Source organism: Aspergillus undulatus (genome assembly GCF_047715775.1).
Source record: "Aspergillus undulatus strain CBS 261.88 unplaced genomic scaffold BDV17scaffold_26, whole genome shotgun sequence".
Lineage (NCBI taxonomy): Eukaryota > Fungi > Ascomycota > Eurotiomycetes > Eurotiales > Aspergillaceae > Aspergillus > Aspergillus undulatus.
This window is the reverse complement of record NW_027396630.1, coordinates 85,823-108,086: the sequence shown is the minus strand read 5'-3', so window position 1 is coordinate 108,086 and position 22,264 is coordinate 85,823. Positions and strand designations below refer to the sequence as shown.

Here is a 22,264-nt window from a genome sequence, read left to right as displayed (position 1 = left end):
CCGGCCGCCGAAAAGTTTGCCTCGGTTCCGCCTTGTGTATAATTGATGGTTTTGTGATGTAGGATTTGCTGCGTAATCGCATCTTGGGAATCAAAAGGTATTTAAAGGACTGTCAATGTCATGAGTCGGCCGCAATTATCTATAGCTGCTTATTGAATATAAGCCTTCCTTTCCCCCTGGCTTATGAGGTACCAAGCATATGGTGCTCTTTTGGTCGCAAACACGCCATCGGCCCGTGAGTCACGTGATGTAACCGTGAAAGCCGCTCTTTGCAACCGATGACCTGCATGGTGACTCAATTCAACGACTAACTGCTCCTAACCTAGCCGCTTCTATCCTGCTAGTCTGTAGCTCTTCGAGTCGGGACAGCGTTTTTGCGTCAGTCGAACTGATTAGTGGTAGACGCGACGCCCAACCTTTTCTCGTCCCCCTCACCTTCGCTTTCGCCTCCGATTTTCTTCCGTCATTATCATACTCGCCTCCACCTCGGTACATGTGGCAGCAAAATATCTCATCCTAAGCAGGATGCTGCGCGCTTCTATCTCTCTCCAAAACTAGATTGACCATACTGACCACTTGTGAATCTCCTCCACTTCAATATGGCGTCACTTCCGAGTTTCTCCGCTTTCGCAAGAACCCGATCCTCTGATACTTCTCCGCCCGCCTCCTCATCGTCGCAGCTCGATCGGCAGCACAACGCTCAAGTGCCGTCAAATTATTTAGCGGAGGAGAATGAGACCGTCGTCCTGAACAGGACTGTAGCCGACGAAGCTGGAAAGGGCGATGTAAAGATCATCACTCGACCCGCGAACCCACCGACCATCCCCGACGAACCGCGAAAGTGCTGGATTTGTTACACTGATGAGACAGAAGACACTCCACTGAACTCCGAATGGCGATCGCCTTGCCCGTGTGCTCTAACAGCCCACGAAGCGTGCCTTCTCGACTGGCTCGCCGACCTTGAAAACCCGCGCGCTCGGAAACGCAATGGCCACAATGCGAAGATGCAATGCCCGCAGTGCAAAACCGAGATCGTCGTCACGCGTCCGCGGAGCTATATTGTCGATGTTGTGCGGCTGGTTGAGCGAGTAGCCGGTCGAATGGTACTCCCTGGAATGGTCTTTACGTTGGCAGGTACTGTCTGGGCCGGCTGCTGCGCGCACGGCGTATACTCAATGTACTTTGTCTTCGGGACAGACGAGGCGAAGCATATACTGGAAGGAGCGGCGGACGGCACCTGGAATTCGGGCCTGAATCTTGGTCTCCCGCTCATTCCTTTGGTATTGATTCTCTCTCGCACTCGCTATGCCGAAGGGCTTCTCCCTGCCATTCCCGTCTTGTTCTTCGCGTCTCATAACCCCGTACATGAGCCAGATCTCGACCTTTGGCCTCCTAGCGCTGCAGTAACATTCGCAGCTCTTCCATATATCAAGAGCTTCTATAGCGCTGTTTACGAAAGATTATTTGGCAAGTGGGAGCGGAGGTGGATTGCCGAGGTACAGCCTCGACAGTCTGATGTGAATGAATTCGACGATAATGCTCCGCCCGAGCACCCGGAACCGGAACCAGTACAGGCGGATGACGGACAGATTTTGATGGAGTTCGACTTGGAATTCCAAGTTGGAATGGGCGATAATGCAGAGCCACAGGAAGTGCTTGGGCTGCAAGGGGGAAATCAACCACAACAAGGGCAAGGCCAGCAAAATCAACAAAATCAGGGGGCTGGAATCAACGGCCACAATCTCGTCCATGAAACAAGCAGCCTCGCGGATATCGTGCTCGGAGCGCTCGCCTTCCCAGCCATCTCAGCCACCATGGGAGGTCTTCTCAAGTACGTCCTGCCGAAGTCATGGACTACAGCCTCCGCTTTGGAGCGAGGGCGACCAGGCTTGCTGCAGAGCAGATGGGGCCGAAGCGTCATTGGAGGCTGCGTTTTTGTTCTTCTTAAGGACGCCTTGGTCCTGTATTGCCGGTGGAAGCTTGCCCAGACTCATAGGCGGCGTAAGGTGCTGGACTTTGATCGGTCAAATTCGAAGAAAAAGCGGGCTTCCGAGTAACTCTGCTGAAATGGTGTTTTCTCTCACCTCTTATGAACCGTGATGATACATTCTAGGCGTTTTTGCGATGGACTGGTTTTTCATGACCCTGGTTTGAGGCGAGGTTGACCGGCTCATAATTCAACATTTGTACAATTAAATAAAGTTTGGCAATGAAATATCCATTAAGCCTCAATGTGGCGGTATCGCAACCGTAAACCGCAGTCATTGCATATGATCATGGAGCACATACTACGTCTTGGCACGGCGCTTAATTAGCGCGCGCCTGCCAATTCCCGCCCCGAAAAAGTCTCCCCGAACTCAATCATCCAACATCATCGATACCGCATCTCGTACAGCGCAACAACCCCAACAGCACCCTCCTAATCAATTGACTGTAGGAATCAACACAGTCAACCAATCCAAAATGCGTCCATCAATATCCCCCGTCCTCGCCTCCCTGGCAAACGTCTTCCGAATCCCCCTATCACAAACCACGCTCCGCCCATCGATGCCTCTCTTCACTCAAACTCAACAGACCGCGACGGCAACTATCCAGTCGCAAGCCAGAGCGCCCTTCTCAACGACGACTCCGCTTCTCAAGAGGCAGCCGGTGCATGTTGATAAGAGGATTAGTACGTGGCACAAGCATTAGACCGACCTGTTAAGCCCCAAGCCCGGAAAACTAACCTCGTCTTTTTACTTCTACAGCGTTGATCCGCTACTTCCTTAACCACCCACTCACCCCGCGCCCCCTCCGCTTCAGTCGCACCCGATTCCTGCGTCACTGGACGATCCACCGCGCCTGGCACCTCTACCAGGCTGGTCGGCGCCGCGCGCACCAGCTTGAGCTGCAGCGGCAGTGGCAGGCTATGAATGCGGCTTGTGAGGAGTTGAGGACTGGTGCTGGGGATGGCGGGCGCTTGTTCCGGAAGAGCATGATTAAGACGGGGATTTTCAGGGATAGGTTTCCGATTGAGTATGCGAGGTTGCAGACAGAGGGGCCTGGGGAGGGATGGAACCATGTATGGAAGAGAAGCGAGGGACTGAAGGGCCGGTGATTTTGAGACTTTGGGGCGATGTAACGGGGTTTGTGCTGTATGTTAATATTGAGGGCTTTTGTATACTAGGCTAGAATTGATGCTGTCTTTTGACCCAAATAAATGAAGTAGCTATGAGCGGTTCAAAATACAACGATCAGAACGAGGGAACTCGGAGTGCCCGTGACAGAAAGCCACCAAGAGGTACTAAGTAAGGAACGGTATGGGTATCCGGAACGACATCGTTGAACATGACTGGAAGAATGAAAGGAAAAAGCAAGATATTCAGACACAAGATCGAAGATAAATGAAGGAAGTGAAAATAAATCACAAGAAAGAAAAGCCGCCAGACGCCAAATATGCAAGATATATCAAATCGGTCAACCAAAGATTTATCCATTCGTCACCCTCCATTTTTCGCGATCCAATCTACCGCAGCCTGCACCTGACGCTAGGCATAAAAGGCGTATAGAAAAGTGGTTCGTCCATCAAGCTCAAGAGTAGTACTACCTGTGTCGTACGTATATCCGTTCATAGCACAATGCAACATGATGATTTCCGCTTATCGAAGGTGAGCAGGGCGGCGCGGGTTGCGGCCTCAAAAACGTCGTCTACGCCTTCGCCGGTTAACGATGAGCACTCGAGGTATTTCCGGGCCTTGATCTGCGTCGCCGTTTCGTTTCCTTCCTTTGGAGATACAAATCGCAGGGACTTCTTTCGCATTTCCTCGATCGCGCCGGGGTTTTCGCGGAGGTCTTTTTTCAGACCGACTAGGATGATCGGCACGCCAGGGCATCGCTCGTTCGCTTCTTCGATCCACTGTACGGATTCCATATTAGTATTGATTTCGTAGTATGGATGCACGAAGGGTGGGCCGACGAACCTTATGCCTGACGTTCTCGAGAGAATCTGGTGTATCGACGGCGAAACCGATTAGGATAACGTGGGCTTTGGAGTAGGCTAATGGGCGCAGACGTTCGTAGTCTTCTTGACCGGCGGTATCCCATAGTGCTAACTGGACTGAGCGGCCATCTACCCTGCAGTCTGTCACATAACTCTCGAATACTGTCGGGACCTGGGGAAGTATTAGACATGATGGTGAGGGTGGTAGATGAGGGAAAGGGCGCGACGGACATAATGCTAACGAATCAATCAGAGACTGGTCATAAGAGTTCGGAGTAGGTGAGTAACTCACTGTAGGGAAGTAACCTAATGTAAAGACACTCAACAAACTTGTTTTCCCACAAGCGCCATCACCGATGATCACCAACTTCCTACATGGTGATTGATAGGTCAGTACAATTCCAGGACACTGGCAAGCGAGAGACCACGTGCGATGGAGACAAAAGCCCCGAGGATAACAAGAAGGCTACCTTCGCATCACATTATCGTCCTGTTGCTGGGCCATTGTGACGGTTGAGTCGGGGTGGACGACTCGGACGCCCTTGAGATAACGCGGAGGGAAAGAGCAGTCGACAAGGCAGAAACCAAACGGGCGGAAGCCCTCAGGACGGCGGTTGGTCGCGAGCGGGATTTAAAGAAGTAATATCCGGGGGGAAAGGTCTCGAAGATAGCGGAGGATGAAGAGGGGAAAAGCAGGCGAGCTGAGAAGTTGAAGATGGTCAATCAATCAATCCCCTCCTTAACAGCATTGACTAACAGCCTAAACACTAACAAGTTACTAGATGCAATCGATGGCGTTCTGAAGGCGAAGGCGGTCGACGGGCTGACGGGGTAAGACGAAGACAACTTCAGTGGGAGCCAGATGGGCGAAATCGCCTTTATAATTCTGCAGAAGAGACGTTGTTGATGCTATTATTATTAAAAGCGCTTTGGAGGAGTGCCATACCCACTTTCAGCTCTGGAGTGAGAGGTCTGTCTCAGTTGTGCTTCTATTTTGATACATGCCAGTACGATAGGTAGACTGCTAGTACTTTAGTCCAGTATGTACTCCGTGCTCTGACCATCACAGCAATAATAAGTAGACAATTATGCTTCGGATTGCCCGAAGAAAAGCAACGACAAGCTGTCGTGGAGAGAAATGAATGGCGTACCCTGTTTCTCCACTGGTTGTCTGACGCTTGCTCAGTATGCGCTGGTTGCCTGAGATTGTGTCAGTTGCTGTGCTGACGGTATTCATTTTCACAACGAGGACGGAGTCAGCATAGTGCAAACCATCTCACTTTAGCTCTTTAGAATTCACAATTGCTCTTATTCAATCAGAGCCAACCATAGCCTAAACATGCCATTGACATTTTTATAGACTCAAGGTTTGTCGCTAAAGGTAAGGCTCCCAGGGTACATCCTTGCAGGGTTGAAGAACTTTCAGTTTGAAGTACAGGTCTTCGCATGGAAAACCGGTCATTGAACTGTCCACGGATAGTAGCAGTATAGGTCACTTGTTGAGGTTCAGAGCACGAAGAGTACAGAAGAGTACAGAGCTCGCTTATAGCGGCTATCCAGGCTATCCCTTTGCGGGCAGCGGCAGGGCAACCATCCAGAGCCTAACTCCGGCGTCAATCCAGTCATCATAGTTATCCTCCTCTTCGACATAGCACGACCACCTATTCGGCTCTCACTACTCTCCTTACTCTCCCGGCCTCACACGTCGCCCTATCTCCTCCCCCGACCCAGCCCGTCTAGTCGAGCCGCCCGGTCAATTTCCACCCCTCTCTCCGCCCTCCCTTGGGGGCATTGTACCTTGGCTCTCCCCACCAGCCACTTGAGGCCGCTTTTCTTTCAATCGCGCGTTCACCCTCTGGACTTGGTCACGTCTTATTCTCTTCCCTTTAAGTTCATTTTGCCTGGCGGTTTCGAGAACTTGCTGGTGAGATCTTTGAAACTTTTTTTTTTTCAACGTTCTTGCTCCGGGAGGCTCCTGCTTCCGCCCTCGCTGTCTCCGTCGTCTCTGACCATTTTGCTCCGCCTTCTCCAACAGCTTCTTCTGTGGTTGGGCTCTAAGAACCTTGGAGGTTTAGGTGTTTGCACCTATCCCTGCGAAAAGAATATATGATTCCATGCCTATTTACGCCACGTCTGGAGCAGCTTCCAGATCCACAATGTCAAGTCATGTGCCCGCAACCGCCGCTACACCTTCAACGAATCCCGACAACTCGGTCCCCAGTGATTCCCGCAGCTCTTCGATGCCAGAATCAAAGCCGGTATCAGTAAATCGAAAAAAGCAAAAGCGAAGGGAAAAAGCTCGTTTGGCGGCGGAGCGACAGGCGGCAAACGGACATACGCCCAGTGACACCTTGGAGACAAACGGACCAGGTTCGACCGTACTGGACAGCCGTGAATCGCACGAACCGGATCTCGACGGTGACAATACAAGTGAGGATATGCTGAATGGACATGGACACGATATTGAAGAGCACCCACATCCATCCGATCATGTTCTAGACGATCCGCAGGGAACGACGAGTCGGAAATCCAAGAAGAAAAGAGGGAAAAAGGCGCGTAATGGATCGCAAGCCAGCTCAACCCCTCTGTCGACTCCTTCCATCTCCATTTCGCACAACCTACCCCCGCCTTTACCCCCGCATTTCGGTGCCCATTCCGCTACAAGGTCGACCAAGGAGCGCAGCATATGGAACACCTCAACGCAAGAAGAGCGAGAAAACATCAAAACTTTCTGGCTAGAACTAGGCGAGGATGAACGGCGTCAACTTGTCAAAGTGGAAAAGGATGCAGTGTTGAAGAAGATGAAGGAGCAGCAGAAACATTCGTGCAGTTGTACCGTATGCGGCCGGAAACGGACGGCGATCGAGGAAGAGCTCGAAGTTCTCTACGATGCGTACTATGACGAGCTTGAACAGTACGCCAACCACAGCCACCCGCTCGAAAGAGGGCCTGCGATACTCCCACCTCCCCGACTATACCAACCACCGCTGCGCTCACCCGGTCAACATACCCACACACAAGGCCAGTTTCATCCTTCACGAGGTCGAATCCACGAATTGCCGGAAGATGACGAAGAGCTGGAGGAGGACTACGACGAAGATGAAGAGGACGATGAGCCGTACAGTGACGAGGAGTATGATGAGGAAGAGCGAGCAGATCGAGCAGCGCGAGCCGACTTCTTCGCATTTGGGAATAGTTTAACTGTCAAAGGTGAGTTGCCTGGAATCTCATTCTAATCCTGCTGGCTGCGGGGCTGACTTTGTGTTCTGTCTCTGCTTCGCCGCATTCAGATGGAATTCTTACAGTCGCAGACGATTTATTGAAGAATGACGGGAAACATTTCATTGATATGATGGAACAATTAGCAGAACGCCGCATGCAACGTGAGGAGGACACGCAATACGGCATAGCTGCAGCACACCAGACTCTCCATGGTCATAACCATGGCCCCCTGGATGATGAAGACTATGACGATGAGGAAGACGAGGACTACGATAGTCAGGAGGAGGAAGAATATGAGGAAGATGAAATGGTTTGCGCTGGACACAACATTGCAATACAACATCGACTGACACGGTATAGGACGCCATGACAGAAGAACAACGCATGGAAGAGGGCCGACGCATGTTTCAGATATTCGCAGCTCGCATGTTCGAACAGCGGGTCCTGACAGCTTATCGCGAAAAGGTAGCTGAACAGCGCCAGCAGAAGCTTCTCGAAGAACTTCTAGAAGAGGAGAATCAAAACGAGCAACGAAATGCCAAGAAAGCTAGGGAAGCCCAGAAGCGAAAAGACAAGAAGAGACTGGCTAAGCTAGCAAAGGATGAGGAAAAGGCTCGGAGAGGGGCGGAGAAGGCTGCGGAGGAAGCTGCTGCTAAAGCCGAGCAGGAGAGGAAGCTTGAGGAGCAACGGAGAAAGAAAGAGGAACAGCGAAAGAAGCGGGAAATCGAGCGGAAGGCTCAAGAAGAAGAGCGTGCCCGGAAAGAAGCTGAAAGGCACAGACGTTTGCGGGAAGAACGGGAGAAACAGGAGGAGTCTGAGCGAAAGCAGCGTGAACAGAAGGAGCAGGAGAAGAAGCGACGGGAGGAGGCTCGACGAAAGGAGCGCGAGGAGCGCGAACTAAAGGAGCAAAAGGCCAAGCAAGAACGAGAGCGCAAAGCCCAGGAGAACCAGGCGAGACAACGTGCGCAAGAGGACAAGGTAAAACGCGCATCGGGTCATATTCCCGCAAACCTGTACCCTGTGCCAGGATTATCCGGACCCCAGCAATCTCCACTTCCTCAATCCGCGACCCCTGTGATTCCTAAAGCTTCAACGCCCGCCAAAGCCCGGCGCTCTTCCCAGCAAGGATCACATAGCTCGTCCCCGCGCTCTCAAACAGCCAGCGCAGAGGCGGCCCCGGTGTCGCCCCGCTCGATTCCTCTGTCTCAATCGTCAGGGTCAAGTGGCATCCCCAAGTTTGGCCCTAACCACTCCATGCTTCATCACCCGCATCCGGGAACGCCTATGTCTCCGCTGGGTAGGACTCATCCTCCCGGATTTTCCCCATCCAACCTTCCGGGACTGCCGGGCGTAGCTCGTGGGCCTCCAATGGGCCACGAACTACCCTCGTACCCTCCGCATTCAAGTCCCTACATGAACCAGCTTCGTGGATTCCCCGCCCCCAACGGAATCGCTGCACCTCCAGGGATAAACGGAGCTCGTCCCATGCCGCCCGGCCGAGGATTCCCTCTTGATGCACACGGTCTTCCTTTCCATGCTCAACAACCATTTGCTGGCGTTTTCTCGCCACCTGGGGGCTTACCGCATGGCCATTCAAGGCAGCCTTCCAACTCCTTCGAGCGATCTCCACTGGACACCAGCCCCCAGCCATTCCCGATATCCCGACCTAGCCCAATCAAGCGCCCACCCAGTACTCAACAAGAGCAGCACAGCACGCGAAGGGATGTGGACGACCTAAGCGCCCAACTCGGCAGTAGTGCACTGCTTGATGACACCGATATCCCGCTTACGTCATCGAAACTCTCTCAGTCCCTTCCGGGGTCAACGCCAGCTGCGTCAATGCCTGGTCCCACACGTGCCAGCTTCACCGGCTCCTCGCTGTTCCCGGAGCCTTTAAGCGGTAAGTCAAAATATGACGCGCAAAGAAAAAAGCTGTGACTGACGAATCTTCAGTGGCCAAACATGGCAATTTCCCTGTTAGTCCTATCGTAGGAAGCAATACTTGGGGTGCTCAAATGCCGTTTGGAGCGTCATTCCCCGGAAGTGCAACATGGGGATATATGCCTAGTCAGTACTCATGAGCTCAACCCTAACTCTCAAAGGCTAACGTGGAATTCAGGCAACAACAACTGGTCGAACAACAATAACGCCTTTGGTGCTGGCGCCCATCATCGCGCCCATACGTCTCGTCCTGTCGCAATCCGACTCTTGATCGTTCAAGCCTGCAAGCAATTGAGCACAATGAGTCCTTCAAAGGGAACAGACGGCTACCACGACGTGAAAGCGGTTCTTCGCCAAGTCGAACAGTTACGGCCATTGAACGAGCCTGCCATTCCCCTTAAGGAGATGCTTGATATCTGTGACACAGAGGGCAACCCGCAGAACGGAGGCGGATCGTTCTCAATCAAGAGCAACTCAAATGGCGACCTCGTCAAGTTCGAGCCGGACACCAACAGCACGACCACTGGCCACCGTGGCAGCATCGCTCCCGGTGAAATAGGAAGCCCTATTCCAAGCAGCACCGTTCCGGCCATTGGCGGCATCGGTTTCGGGACACCCCCTTCCTCGGCTCTCCGACAGTTTTCTTCTCCAACCACGGGTTTTTAGTCTAGGCGTTCCGGATGAATCATGGAGTTCTTTTCGATCAACCTTCTGCATCAACGTTGTGGGATGAGAAACTCTCCTGCAACGGATCATCCTCGGTTATTATGGGTCAAGGTTCAAGCGTCATCTCAATTCTCATCCTACCTATTCTCTTCATCTCATCTTCCTCAAACCATCATCCTCTCACTCCTCATCACCATCAATCCTCCAAACCAACCTTTCTCCGCCCATTGTACGCATGTCCGTGATATGATATGATTTTCCCCACCATCCGCTATTATGATTACCACTGTTCGTGTCACTACACCCTTCTTCTTTTCCACTTCGTTGCCGTGCTGTTTTCATCCACCTCACCCGTGGGCATCGTTGTCATGTCATGTATCTTTTATCATTACTTTACTCATCGGCCTTGTCTCTCCAAAGGTAAGGTACATATGGTTCTTTTTTACCCTCCTAAGAACTTACAATCGCATACGCACTCGAGGTCTTAGCATCTCGTGGGTTCTCGTGTCCTCGCTCTTGTCTCTTGTACGTTCCGTAAACCTACCGGTCCTTCGTAGGCCTTCTGAGTAGACACTATATGGCTCTAAGCTGGAGGTTGACCGATGGGCGTCTCATCGACGTCCATCACACCTTCCTCACAACGATGTATACTCAATCTTAGGGAAAGAGCAACCGACAAATCGCTCCTTCCTATCCCAGTGCAAGCAGGTTCCTGCATATCCCGGACACGTCCGCGGCCAGTCGCGCCTTCCTGAAAAGTTGTCTACCAGCCTCCAACTCTCCGATGGCAAGAGCAACCCACAGCAAGCACCTTCCTATTTCAGTGGACACCAATCGCGCCATTTAAACGAGACAGAGTGGACCTGGGTCGCGCCTTCCATGAGTATCCATCTCCGAAGGGTAAGAGCCACCCACTTCCGTTCCGCCAGCGGGCGAATGACTGCGCTTTCCTCATCTGACCTCCAGTTTTTCAATGAGAGGAGCTGTGCCTACATTTACAGGCCGAAAGAAGCTGGGGCTACTAGTAGGTTGGTCGGAGATGGTACAGCCGGTTTAATTGGTAAAATCAAAAGCTCTCTAGGTATGGTATTATGGTATGGTGGAAAAGAAAAGACTCAATGAGATGACGGTAGGAGAAAGGGAATCTCTTAAGTACAGATACATACAGACATACAACTGAGGCGACAAGAGAAGCGTGAAAGATTCAGCAGGTAAAGAAATAATTTTCCGGGAGCAGTAGCATAGTTCCCCGGTTTAGGTTGGCTCAAAGGCACACCACAGTGTAATCAAATACAACGTCAAGTGCATGTACGGGACGTGGAATCACTGGGTAAGCAGGTAGATGAACTAAGACCTAGGATCCGTAATGACGCCCTCGTACTCTCTGGTGCGAATGTACTCGAGTGTACGCTGGAAGTGCTTCTTCGGGTTCTCGAGCGCGGGATTCGGCTCGTCCTGATCTGTCTGTAGGTTTGAGTGGATGAGTTCGATCAGACCGTTGAGGTACTTCGTCGTCACGGTCTCGTTTTGCTGGTCGAAGTAGTATACGTAGCGGTTGAGAATCTCGACGAAGAGTTCCACGGAGACGGCGGCGTCCATGCAGGCATCTGCGACGCGGAGGGCACGTTGGAGGCACTCGAGGACGCGTTTGCCATCGCGGTAGAGCTGCATCCCATTAGTCTATGTTTAGGGATGAGAGGAAAGAGTAAAACGTACATTCTTAGGGTCTTCCTCCCCTCTGTGCGGGTTTTCAATGACCCACCAGAGATGGCTGGCTAGGTAGACTGCGCGACATTGATCAGGTTTCTTGAGGAGTTTGCTGCCGTGGAGGGCTGCCTTAGTGATAAGAGTGTCGTAATTCTCCTTGGAGAAGCCTCGGCTGCCGTGAAGGGCTCCGGCGATGATGCAAACGGCTTGGAACTGGGCGCGAGAGTCGCTGATAGAGTCTTCGTAGATCGTGAAAGCCTGCGCGAAGAACTCGTAGCTGAATTCCTCAAACCCTGTCTGGTCGGCTACCTCGCCGCACATCACGAAGAGACGTAGCGCGAGATCAGCGCATCCGGGGTTCACGCGCTGGTATAAGTTGTTGACACATTGATGCATAAATCGATAGAGTGCTGACGATTGTGATTGCCAGTTGTCGTCGTAATGTTCACAGGACTTGAGTTTCCGTGCTAGACGAATTGAAGAGCTGACGATGGCGGGGAAGGTATATCGAATCCTCTCGTTACCATCCAAATAGGCTTTTCGGACACCTTGAAGAAGCTAGATGCAGTTAGCGGCGGTGATTGAAGTAGTCAACGAATGCTGTTTACCTTGAGCTGAATGTCGTTTTCAGAAGCCTGTAATAAGTGAACTATCCTTGCCAACCATCCTTGCTCCTCGATAGTCTCGTCTGACTCGCCGCGCCGCTGAGATCCAGGGTATCCGCCACCCTGCTGTACGCCTTCCTTAATTATTACTCTAAGAGTCTGCAGCACGCGGTCCAGGTTCTCTGTGGTCGTAATCAATGTTCGGTTTTTAAGAAGGCTTTGGGCTACTTCACCCGCAACAGATCGTCGTGTAGGATAGGTTTGAGAGGACAAGAGGGGAAGGTAATGCGGCAGCGCCAAGGCTGTAAAGATTGAGACGTATGAGCGGAGCGGCGCGGTGAGAAGGTGGAAGAGGTTTTGTTGTGTGAGTGCGGTATGTAAATCTGCGTGGTCAGTGTACTCCGCCGTCTCTTTTGTAGCGAAATGGAGGACCTGATCGACATATTCTAATTGCTGAGGGTAGGTGTTAAGAGCAAGATTGACGAGTGAAACAAGCAGCGCCATGGTGTCTTGGATAGGAAGACCGCGGGACTTGATAAGGTTGACCACCTGCTCATAGAATATGTCATAGAGTTTGACATCTTGAGGCGCACTGGGCTTCTGCTCCTCGTGGTCCCCATTTGCCGTCGGCTCTTTGGTCGGTTGCGCTGTATCCTCGGTATCGGTTGGCGCCTGCTCGACACCGTTCTCCTGGGTGATGCTTTCGGCACCTTCTTGCTTCGACTTATCCTTGGTCTCTTCAGACACATTCAAGTTCTCAAGGAGCTTAGTAACGGCTTCTTCCTCTCTTTGCTGCCTTGTTTCGGGATCGGTGGACGTCTCGTTCTCGCGAGCTGCATGGGACGATAAGCGATCCATAAGCCCTATTACAATCTTCTTCAGATCAACATGGGGATGTAATCGCGCAATGGCTGAAAGCAAGTAGTCGAGTGTATGTAGGTGAAAATCATCCGGAAACACCTTTGTGATCACTGCGGTCAAAGCGTTAGCACTGCTACGCAGCGTTCAATGGCCGTACTCCTCACCTTCAAGCAAGTACTCCTGCGCCAAAACATCCCGGCACTGAACAACCTGTTCCAAAAGCGCCTGCAAGATCCCAGACTTGTACGTCTCCAGGTCCACCAATTGACTAAGACGAACCACATTGCTACCAACCAGTAACTCCAGCTCTCGGCGCTCCTGCATCCGCTTCTCTCGCTCCCGTGAAGGCCCCTGGTGCTGAAGTCTCACCCATAGTTTGTTCATCTCCACGAAATTGGTCAGGACAAAGTTGATCGAATCCTGGAGGTTCCCCTCAGGACCATCCCCGGTCCCCGATGGTAGGTAATCCCTCGCCTGGCCGGAGAGGTAGTATCTCAGGAACAGACCACGTATAGGATGCTGTACACCACGGCTCATCTCCATCATATCCTTCATGATTTCTTTGACCGGAGCATCCTCCACAGACATATATACGGTGCCGACAGTAATCATGAGGTAGAGTCGGGGGACAATGTTGCCCGCATACTGGACCAACTCGTACAGATCCGCGAGATGATTTACCGGGTGGTTTTCTTTCAGGTATACGGAGAGATGGCGCAGGGCATCGAAGACGGCCATGTAGAGTTCGTAGTATTGCTTGGGGCCTAAACTGGGTGTTCGAAGCTCGGAGACCAACGTGGATCTAGACGTGAGTAACAGAGGGTTAGTTCCACGGTTGCTATGCAGACTGGGGGCAAAATCGCATTATCGCGACGCTATCCGCTGCTGCCTGAAGCTCGAACTCACCCGCATTTGAGCGCATCCATCAGCTTCCCCGGAGTCTCTAGGCATTTCCGCATCATGCCCGATTGCTGGCGCACCACCCCCAATGCCTCCTCCAGAAGACGACTCTGGTCTTCGGAAGGCACTACCGTGTTGGCCATCGTGGTTATCTGGTTTGGTCTGCTGCAAGAGGGGATCCGGCCTCAGAAGCGGAGGTACAGGCGGCTTGAGTTTAGGCGGTAAACAGCTGAAAGGGGGAGGGGGCGAGGCGATGACGAGGTGAAGGAGGAGAAAGATGTTGTAGCGGCAAGAATTTGCAAGGCTCTAGCTTCCATAGACAAAGGAAGGAGGTTAATTCATCAATCAGGAGGAGTTGGATGTGAGCGTTAGATCGAGTGGAACTGTCATAATGCCATTAACTTGAAGGCGGCCGGACATGCGACCAGCAAGTACGTAATGTACCAATGGTGCTGTAATATTACACTAATTATCACAGTCAATACCGATTTACCATGCCCTTTTGGTATTTCCAGTACCCAGTTTATTCAGTCTATAGGCTCCGATCTATATAACAAAAGAAAACAAATCATGATGACAAAAGCCAGAAAACGCCAAACGTGCATCTCATGACCAAGTAAGTCGTCTCAATATCATCAGTATCATATCATATCGGCCATTAAATCCGTCAATCTTCACTTGTCATGAAATGTGAGCCACCAATGTGTAGCTGTGGTAAGAGTCGTAACAAAGACATTCAAGAATCGAGTAAGCAAGCACTCAATCACCATCTTATGGCATTTTAAGCCTTTAAGTCAGTGCCGTTGTAGTGACGTATCTGGAAGCCAGCGGCGCCAGAGCCAGTGGAGTTGAACAGACCGCGAGAGTAAAGAGCACTCTCGGTCTCATTGACACCACGAGCAGTGAGCTGAGAGTACGGTGCAGTTTCGTTGCTGCGGACCTTGACACCGCGAGTCAGGTTGCCCTCAATAACCTTTAGCTGAGACTCAATGGATCGGCCAAAGGCACGCGCGAGTCTGTCTAAGCCACGAGGAGCCGTCTCTTCTCCGAGGACTGGAGTTGCTGTCGGGTAGGTAGGAGCACTGCTACTCCACACTGGCGAGGAAGGAGAGGCCCAGCAAGCTGCAAGCTCAGGAGACTCTGTCGGGGAAGCAGTAGTCCTGCTACCCCATGCTGCTGAGGAGGATGGAGTGTAATCGCGAGCTGCGAGTGCAGAAGAGCTGCTGCTACCCCATACGAGCGAGGAAGGAGACGAGAAGGCTCGAGTTACAAGCCCAGAAGCACTGGTACCCCAAGCAGCGGAAGACGAAGGAGAGTAACCCCGAGCTGCGACTTCGGGCGTCACAACTGGATAAGCGGCAGGGCTGCCGCTAAAGGCGCTAGAGCCCCAAACTGCGGAGAACGAAGGCGAGCCAGTGGGAGTGGCAGGAACAGTCACTGTGACCGTCTGCGCAGGAGCACCTGGGAGAGTCACAGTCTGGACGACGGTCTCTAGAGCCGTGGGAATAGGCTGCGGGTCCGGGGAGTCTCCAACGTTGACGACGTTGTAGTCTATGCTTCGACGCTGAGCTGCCGCTCTAGAGCTGGGAATTGGAGTCGAAACGAGAGGGAAGGCGTTGGATGTGAGAGCGAGAGCGAGGGAGATGAGCGCTGAGGTATGCATTATGTTGGATGGTAGTGGAAGTGATATAAGCAAGAGAAACAAGAAATTTGAAAAGACTGATAGGAATCAAGAGCTTCGAAGAGACTGCTAGTTCAACAATTCGAAGTCACTTATAGCAAAGAAAAGGCAAGAGAAGTTGTGTGTTGTGGACAGAAGAAACCCTGGAGAGGGAGGGCTTTAAAAATCCTCAACGGCCAAAAAGCACGGGCTGGAAAAGGCTCAAGACGGCCGAATCGTGGATCTAGTCTTGCATAATGATCAGCAGGCTAGGCCATCATATTCGAGCATAATGGCAGCTGGCGCGTCCCTGGTAGTCTGGCTGACAGCTATCACCGAGTATACAGGAGGCTGGAGCAACCATCGAAACGACCAGCCACGATCTTTTTTGGTGATGACCGCGGGATGTGCGGCCCAACGCAAATCATGTCATAGTGATGCGGTCATTGAGAGGATTGAATCAAGATTCGGCTTTCTTTCTGTGTTTCATGTCGAATATTTTCGTTCCTGTAGAGGACGTAGTGTTCCAGAGGCAGACGGTTTCTGGTAGACCCTGGTGCTGTGGCTGTGCCATGTGTGGCGCTAACTGTCAAGATGTCCCTTGTGGGTCATGGCGATGCAGCAGCGATGGGTCATGCAGAAGGGCAAAATATGACATGCTCTGTTCTTCTATTCTTAGTAAGGTTAATTCGTCTGCCTACGTAGAGACGTCTTTCTGCCAGACACGCAATGTTCTGCAGTGTTACGCCCAGTACATACATACCACAGGTGCCAAAGCTTACCAAGTATCACGACAGCCTAATAAAAGGTTTATAAAGATTTTTTATATATTTAACTCTTAAACCTCTATTGTTTTTTTTATGTTTTAAATGCTGTATACAGAGCACCAGATAGATTGATATAAAGCTTCTGATTGGCTCGCCGTCTTACCAAGTATCTCATGTATGCAGCCCAGTACTAGCTAGTATAACTCTTAGTATGGCTCGAACTTAGTGTTCCCTGCTGCCTCCACCGGGTAGTAAGTACTATACAAATTGTAGGTGTTTGATATTGCGGTCGTTCGGACGCCTTCATCTTTGTCAAAGAGTTGCGAATCGTAATGGCCTCTCCAAGCCATTGATCCTAAGCCCTCTGTACTGACAGTGTTTTCGTAGTATCCTCAGACATATCGGAAAATCGTGATGACAGATAACAAGTCCCTTTGTAGAAAGAGGTTGATACAAGTCACGATGAGCCAAGAGATTGTGAGCCAATCTTGGGCTATATTTGGCGCGAAATGTACCACCGGCATTTTGAGATATGAGGGCCTTTGACGGGCATCGTCTTCTGATTGGCTTCTCCTTGCATCCATTCATGCAGAGTGGCCAGAGCATACGTAATGTGTATGGCGGTCGACACAACCATCGAACTGAGCCAAGACATCGAGCGACGAAGCTACAATGCCAGATCCTCAACCCGAAGCAGTCCGCATCCCAACCCGGCAGCCGCCCATCCCGCGCATGACTGGTTAGAGTTCCACGCCAGCGCTGTGACGTGCGTCTCTTCCTCGTAAATAGTGACCATCAAAGTCCCGTTGACCATCTTGCGATCACCTGTCATATTGCGCATCAGGCTGATGCTGTCGGCACGAAAGCCATCGTAGAACCTACTCGTCCCGGAAGCGTTCGAATTCGAGTCGTTACCTCGTGCCCAGGTATGCGTGAACCAGGTTTGCTGCCATTGCTTTTCCTTGGAATGCAGGAGCCGTCGAAGAGGGTTTGTAGCGATTACTGAGCCTCCGGTTGAGCCAAAAAGGATACTCGGGTGACAGGGGCTGCAAGGTGCTAGAGCAGAAATGGTGCTCTGCAGCCGGGCAATTGATATAGTGGTGAAGAAACGGCGCACCGTTAGTAGGCGTACGAAGTCGTTTTCGTCACTGGAGACAAAGGAATGTAGCCAGGGCGAATAGGCGAGGTGTGGTGAGCCCACCCTCATGCGGGTTGTGTCGACCACGTCCTTGTTCCAATCTAGCACGGAAGACAATCGTGTCTCCCCATCCATAGACGTGGTGGCTACCAGGTGGGCATGTGTCGGATAAGCAGGCGAGATGTTGAGTATGTAAGTCGAGTGGACAGGGTGGTAAAGGTAGGGTAAATTCGCGGGCTCAGGTTGAGGCCGATTGGAGGGCGGCGCGATGCTCCATACAGCAACGAATCCGTTGGCGCAGCCCACGGAAATGTCGCTTGAGGACAGCCATGCCACACATGTACATACTGTAGATGGTGGTTTCGCTTCGAACACAGGAACCCCAACTTTGTCTTTGAGATGTTAATGCCGGAAACCAACCAAGGCCGAGGGAAAGGGCTGATGACTTACAAAATTCGGTGCTATTTGGGTCTTTGCTGACTTTTATGTCAAGAACCCGGACGTATCCATCGCCCCAGATACCGGCAAGTAGCCCTAGACTTTTGTAACCGCCTTCTTCATCCTCGTCCCGTGGCTCTCGTGGGATATGGCACCAGACCATCCGCCTCAAATCACCCCACTTGGTACCCAGGACCAAGCGTAGGCAAGGTTGAAAGCTCATGTCAATAGATTTCGTGACCTTGCCCTCCTTGCTAGCTCTGAAAGCCCAGATTTGCAATGCACAAGGGTAAGGGGCCGACGACCGAAATGCCGGTGCTGCGTAGTCTTCTAGAGGATCTGGAACCGTTTCCTTTTGTTCTGGAGAGACTGGGGCGACAACGGCCAGATACTGATCGAGCCCATTTTGATTCGGCGTCCACGCTATGCACTGAATACGCTGACCTATGTTGAGGATCCAGCCTTGTCGTTTCTTCTTTGATCGTGCCTCGTCCTCCGCCGTCTTAGACTTTTTTTGACCTTTGAGTTGCCCCCACGCGTCCCCAAAGTTGAGAATATCATACTGCCCTAAATTGAATTCCACCTGATTGTCAGAAGGGCCCATCAGCACAGTATGCTTTCCCTGCTTCGACTTAGGTAGAAAGGTCTCACGAGCCTCCTCCTCCGTGATCTTCTCAAGTCGCAGTCGTTTCCTAAACCGTCCTTTTGATTCGTCGTCATAATACCAATCCCATCCGCTCGTTCTCTCTCTCTCCATATTTTCCAACTCAATACCAAATGTCGAACCATACTTATAGTCCCTCAAAGTCCCCGCCTCATCCAACGACACTCTCGTCGGAAACGTAGAGTCTGTCCCCCGACTCCACCGATCCCTCGTATACAAAACCGCCAGGAGATCCCGCTCATCAAGCCCAAATGTCACCTGCAAATGAATCGACTTGCCCACATGCTCGAGCGGATTCCAGTTTCCTCGTGAGTGAGTCTCTTCCCCAGTAAGCGCGATGGTCCCGTCCGGCAGCCGCGATTTGGTTGTCCGCGGCAGGTCAAGCTGCGCTGACCTGGAAGCTGCTGGCTTTCGGGGACCTTTGCGGCGACGGCCTTTGGTCTCTTCTTCTCCTGCTGAGGGGACGGGCTCGTCTGCGTCTTCCACCTCGACGCCATTCCCAGCTCCGGCGTCCTCGTCTTCAAAGACTTCATCTTCATCGTCCTCTTCTTCTTCCTCTTGCCCCTGGAATTCTTCGTCGGATTCATCATCGTCCTTGCGCACTGGCCTTTTGCCTTTGCTCTGGCTTGTTTCTTCTGGGTTGTTCGAATCCGGGTCCTCGTCGGCCAAGGGGTCAAACGTGTAGGTTTTCCGGACGCCAGATAGGCGACCCGATCTACGGGAAGGCATACTTGGGGCCAAGCAGGTCTCTCTCTAGGTTGTTTTCAAGGGTTTTGGGCTAGCATCTCTGCCGCCAGCAAGGTTGAATGTAGCAGAACCACTTTGTTGATAGCTCTGTTGGCTCAATACATAGTTTTTCAATCTTTCCCTGCGTCGGGCAATTTCTTGAAGCCGAGTTATCAGAAGATGTGGATAGGACGAAGAATGCAGACGACCTTAATTAAGATGCTGCCGGAAACCTTCGCAGCCGATTGGGCCTAGTGTGAGCCTTGGCGTTATCTTACGGCTCATGATAACCGTATCTTGTCGGAGCATACTGCCCTCCGGTACCGCCTGCCCCTAGGGGTTCGACCTCGCTTAGTCATTGTTTAGTAATTTAGTAAGCTAGTTATCTTAGATAGGCGGCCTACCGGCCACCCAATGAGACACACATCCATCACTTCCCACATATCTTTGGCCGAGCGCCACAGAAACGAAGATCTAGAGCCGTATTGGGTGTATTTATCCTCACATTTAGCAATTGTCCGTTTATATAGATCCAGCGCTGACACCTTGAAGAAGAAAAGAACGTAAATGACTTGAAAATATACTTGAGTTCTGTTTCATCTCACGGTGGGCTATCCTGATCAGTGACGTGCTGACTTTACCCCACCAAATTCATAGCTTCAGTCAGTTTCAAGTTAACAACAACTACCGGTACTGCTACAGAGTATAGCAGCACCTTTATCAAAATGACCTCATATCCAGGAACTTTACATAACTATGTACGCGGTCGCTCACCTGCCAGCTAAACAGGCAGTGACGGAACACACAATGCTAACAATTGACAGGCACCCCGCTTGGTAGCCTTCGAATTCGGCTCTCCAAGCACTCCGAAACCACACAGTCTGTTGTTCATTGGTGGCCTCACAGACGGCCTTTACACAGTTCCATACGTCCATGAGATCGCTAAGGCTCTAGAGTCAACGGAATGGTCTATCTTCCATCTCCTACTCTCGTCTTCTTATGGTGGCTGGGGAATCGGCAGTCTCGACCGAGACGTCGAAGAAATCGGCCAATGCGTTAAATACGTGCGCAGGATTAAGGAAGAATCCACTGGTGGCGCCGCTGGGAAAGTCGTTATCATGGGCCACTCCACAGGAAGCCAGGATGTCTTGCACTACGTGCACTCGGAGAACCCGCTCCCACACAGCCACGATGTTGACGGTGTACACGGTCTCACCCGTCCGGTTGTGGACGGGGCGATAATGCAGGCACCCGTATCGGATCGGGAAGCATTACTGCAGATCGTTAAGGGAAGTCCTGAAGCTCGTGATGCATATGACAAATTATTGACATTCGCGCGGGAGCAGCCCGCTCGGACAGTTTGTCCTCTCGAGCTGACAGGGTTGGTCGGCTTGGACCCTCAAACGCCGGTCAATGCAAGGAGATTCTGCAGTCTTGCGAGCCCGGAAAGTCCTGCAAAGCCATCAGAAGATGACCTGTTCAGCACGGACATAACAGATGACAGGCTCAGTGAAACCTTCGGGCAGGTTGCAGCGCGGGGCTTATTGCGGACTACTCTTGTGGCGCTGTATTCGGGCAACGACGAATATGCGCCGGATGGGGTTGACAAGGAGGCTGTGCTAGCACGATGGAAGCATGCAACGAATGCCGGTGGAGAAGAGAAGTGGGATGATGAGGCCAGCGGGATCATTCCTGGTGCAAGCCACAATGTCCGAGACGAAGGTCAAGCGTGGTTGATTGAGCATGTTCTCAATTACCTCAATCGGGTTTGAGGGTGAAAGTATATGGTGATCAGGAAACAGGATAGATTATCAGACGGTTATAGAGAACTTGACATTAATATACAAAGAAAAGTAGATGCGTTGGTCAACAGACACGTAGAGGGAATGAACAACCAAAGAAAGAAGGCTATAGAAGGAATGGAATAAACAAGATCAGACCTTGAGCCAAAGATTGAAGACACCCTTGAGGTACTCCACGATTTCTGAACCCCCCAGCTTACTCTCTCCATACAACCGGTCAACGAAGGTAATCGGGCACTCTGCAACCTTGAATCCCATGGCCTTTGCCCTCACCATCATCTCCATCTGGAAGCTGTACCCCTTACTCTGCGTGCTGTGAATCACCTTCTCCAACACACTCTTTTTGTACAGCCGGAAGCTGCCCGTCAAGTCGCTAACTCCGGGCATCAGCATCACATCGGCGATCAAGTTGGCCGTCCGCGATGTGAACTTCCGGAACAGATCCCAGCCGTATACACCACCCTGGATGTTGTCGCGGCTGGCGTACCGCGTGCCCGTGACAATGTCGGCGTCCGTTTCCTTCTGGATGCGAACCATCTCGGGGATGAACTTGGGGTGGTGACTGAAGTCGGCATCCATGATTATAACATAGTTTCCGCTAACGAACTGCAGGCCGTGAACATAGGCGGTTCCGAGACCGAGCTTGCCAGCGCGAGGCTTGAGGACAATGTGTTCGGCGCCCCAGACTTTTTGGAGCTGTTTGGCGATTCCGAGGGTGCCATCGGGGGAGCCGTCGTCGACGATGATAACTTCCCAATCTAGGTTGCTGTTTCAGAGACTGTTAGCTATTGTCCTGGAATACGCTGCGATATTTGGTCCATTGACTCGTATCGACGATGGTTGTGCAGTAGGGTCGTCGCTCACTTCTCTCGAAATGTCCGTTCCAGGAGCCAGCAAATGATAGGGAGGTTCCTCCGCTCATTGTAGGTCGGGAGGATAACGGAGTACTTGTTGCCCTTGATAGCCATTTTGGACGTCGAAGATTGAGACTGATCAAGAAGAACAATCTTGCGACGATGGGACTGTAGGACAAGAGACCAGATTGATGGAGACTAGTCGGGGGCTCAGGAACAAAGCTGGAGCGCGGGAGATCCGCCGTGGCCGCTCGAGCTCCTTAGCTCAATCTGGCCCGAACGCGGCCGACGAACTATACAACACTCCATCGCTACAAGAAAGACTCAGGGTCGC

The 22,264-nt window shown here is 51.8% G+C and overlaps 10 protein-coding genes across 10 annotated transcripts; 5 read left to right on the top strand and 5 right to left on the bottom strand.

Moving 5' to 3' along the window:
* Positions 1–208: 208 nt before the first annotated feature.
* On the top strand, positions 209–2,083 carry BDV17DRAFT_95640 (RING finger domain protein). Its single transcript, XM_073765400.1, has one exon. It carries the CDS (start codon positions 600–602, stop codon positions 2,055–2,057), a length of 1,458 nt encoding a protein of 485 aa, XP_073615238.1. The 5' UTR covers positions 209–599; the 3' UTR covers positions 2,058–2,083.
* Positions 2,084–2,210: 127 nt separating this feature from the next.
* BDV17DRAFT_264146 (mitochondrial 54S ribosomal protein mL40) lies at positions 2,211–3,169 on the top strand. The gene is made up of 2 exons (XM_073757984.1): positions 2,211–2,671; positions 2,748–3,169. Exons 1-2 carry the CDS (start codon positions 2,464–2,466, stop codon positions 3,095–3,097), a joined length of 558 nt encoding a protein of 185 aa, XP_073615237.1. The 5' UTR covers positions 2,211–2,463; the 3' UTR covers positions 3,098–3,169.
* Positions 3,170–3,607: 438 nt separating this feature from the next.
* On the bottom strand, positions 3,608–4,484 carry rho2 (putative Rho GTPase Rho 2; the record flags this gene model as incomplete). Its single annotated transcript, XM_073760127.1, has 4 exons — positions 3,608–3,895; positions 3,960–4,151; positions 4,272–4,350; positions 4,450–4,484. The coding sequence occupies 4 exons, from the start codon at positions 4,482–4,484 to the stop codon at positions 3,608–3,610; spliced, it is 594 nt and encodes a 197-aa protein (XP_073615236.1).
* Positions 4,485–5,646: 1,162 nt separating this feature from the next.
* BDV17DRAFT_264132 (putative stress response protein Nst1) lies at positions 5,647–10,317 on the top strand. Its single transcript, XM_073757983.1, has 5 exons — positions 5,647–7,189; positions 7,270–7,511; positions 7,562–9,101; positions 9,155–9,268; positions 9,321–10,317. The coding sequence occupies exons 1-5, from the start codon at positions 6,094–6,096 to the stop codon at positions 9,806–9,808; spliced, it is 3,480 nt and encodes a 1,159-aa protein (XP_073615235.1). The 5' UTR covers positions 5,647–6,093; the 3' UTR covers positions 9,809–10,317.
* Positions 10,318–10,849: 532 nt separating this feature from the next.
* Positions 10,850–14,306, bottom strand: BDV17DRAFT_264127 (vacuolar protein sorting-associated protein 35). The gene is made up of 5 exons (XM_073757982.1): positions 13,888–14,306; positions 13,146–13,783; positions 12,124–13,091; positions 11,525–12,073; positions 10,850–11,473 (listed from the first exon to the last, which is right to left on the bottom strand). Exons 1-5 carry the CDS (start codon positions 14,022–14,024, stop codon positions 11,156–11,158), a joined length of 2,610 nt encoding a protein of 869 aa, XP_073615234.1. The 5' UTR covers positions 14,025–14,306; the 3' UTR covers positions 10,850–11,155.
* Positions 14,307–14,357: 51 nt separating this feature from the next.
* BDV17DRAFT_264126 (uncharacterized protein) lies at positions 14,358–16,134 on the bottom strand. The gene has a single exon (XM_073757981.1). The coding sequence runs from the start codon at positions 15,542–15,544 to the stop codon at positions 14,663–14,665; it is 882 nt and encodes a 293-aa protein (XP_073615233.1). The 5' UTR covers positions 15,545–16,134; the 3' UTR covers positions 14,358–14,662.
* On the top strand, positions 15,689–16,134 carry BDV17DRAFT_95595 (uncharacterized protein). Its single transcript, XM_073765399.1, has one exon. The coding sequence runs from the start codon at positions 15,834–15,836 to the stop codon at positions 16,089–16,091; it is 258 nt and encodes an 85-aa protein (XP_073615232.1). The 5' UTR covers positions 15,689–15,833; the 3' UTR covers positions 16,092–16,134.
* A 295-nt stretch (positions 16,135–16,429) lies between these two features.
* On the bottom strand, positions 16,430–19,473 carry BDV17DRAFT_264125 (transcription factor TFIIIC subunit TFC6). The gene is made up of 2 exons (XM_073757980.1): positions 17,897–19,473; positions 16,430–17,838 (listed from the first exon to the last, which is right to left on the bottom strand). Exons 1-2 carry the CDS (start codon positions 19,275–19,277, stop codon positions 16,976–16,978), a joined length of 2,244 nt encoding a protein of 747 aa, XP_073615231.1. The 5' UTR covers positions 19,278–19,473; the 3' UTR covers positions 16,430–16,975.
* A 246-nt stretch (positions 19,474–19,719) lies between these two features.
* Positions 19,720–21,096, top strand: BDV17DRAFT_264123 (uncharacterized protein). The gene is made up of 2 exons (XM_073757979.1): positions 19,720–20,032; positions 20,099–21,096. Exons 1-2 carry the CDS (start codon positions 20,000–20,002, stop codon positions 21,044–21,046), a joined length of 981 nt encoding a protein of 326 aa, XP_073615230.1. The 5' UTR covers positions 19,720–19,999; the 3' UTR covers positions 21,047–21,096.
* Positions 21,097–22,130, bottom strand: BDV17DRAFT_264122 (dolichyl-phosphate beta-D-mannosyltransferase). Its single transcript, XM_073757978.1, has 2 exons — positions 21,941–22,130; positions 21,097–21,842 (listed from the first exon to the last, which is right to left on the bottom strand). Exons 1-2 carry the CDS (start codon positions 22,042–22,044, stop codon positions 21,209–21,211), a joined length of 738 nt encoding a protein of 245 aa, XP_073615229.1. The 5' UTR covers positions 22,045–22,130; the 3' UTR covers positions 21,097–21,208.
* Positions 22,131–22,264: the final 134 nt, after the last annotated feature.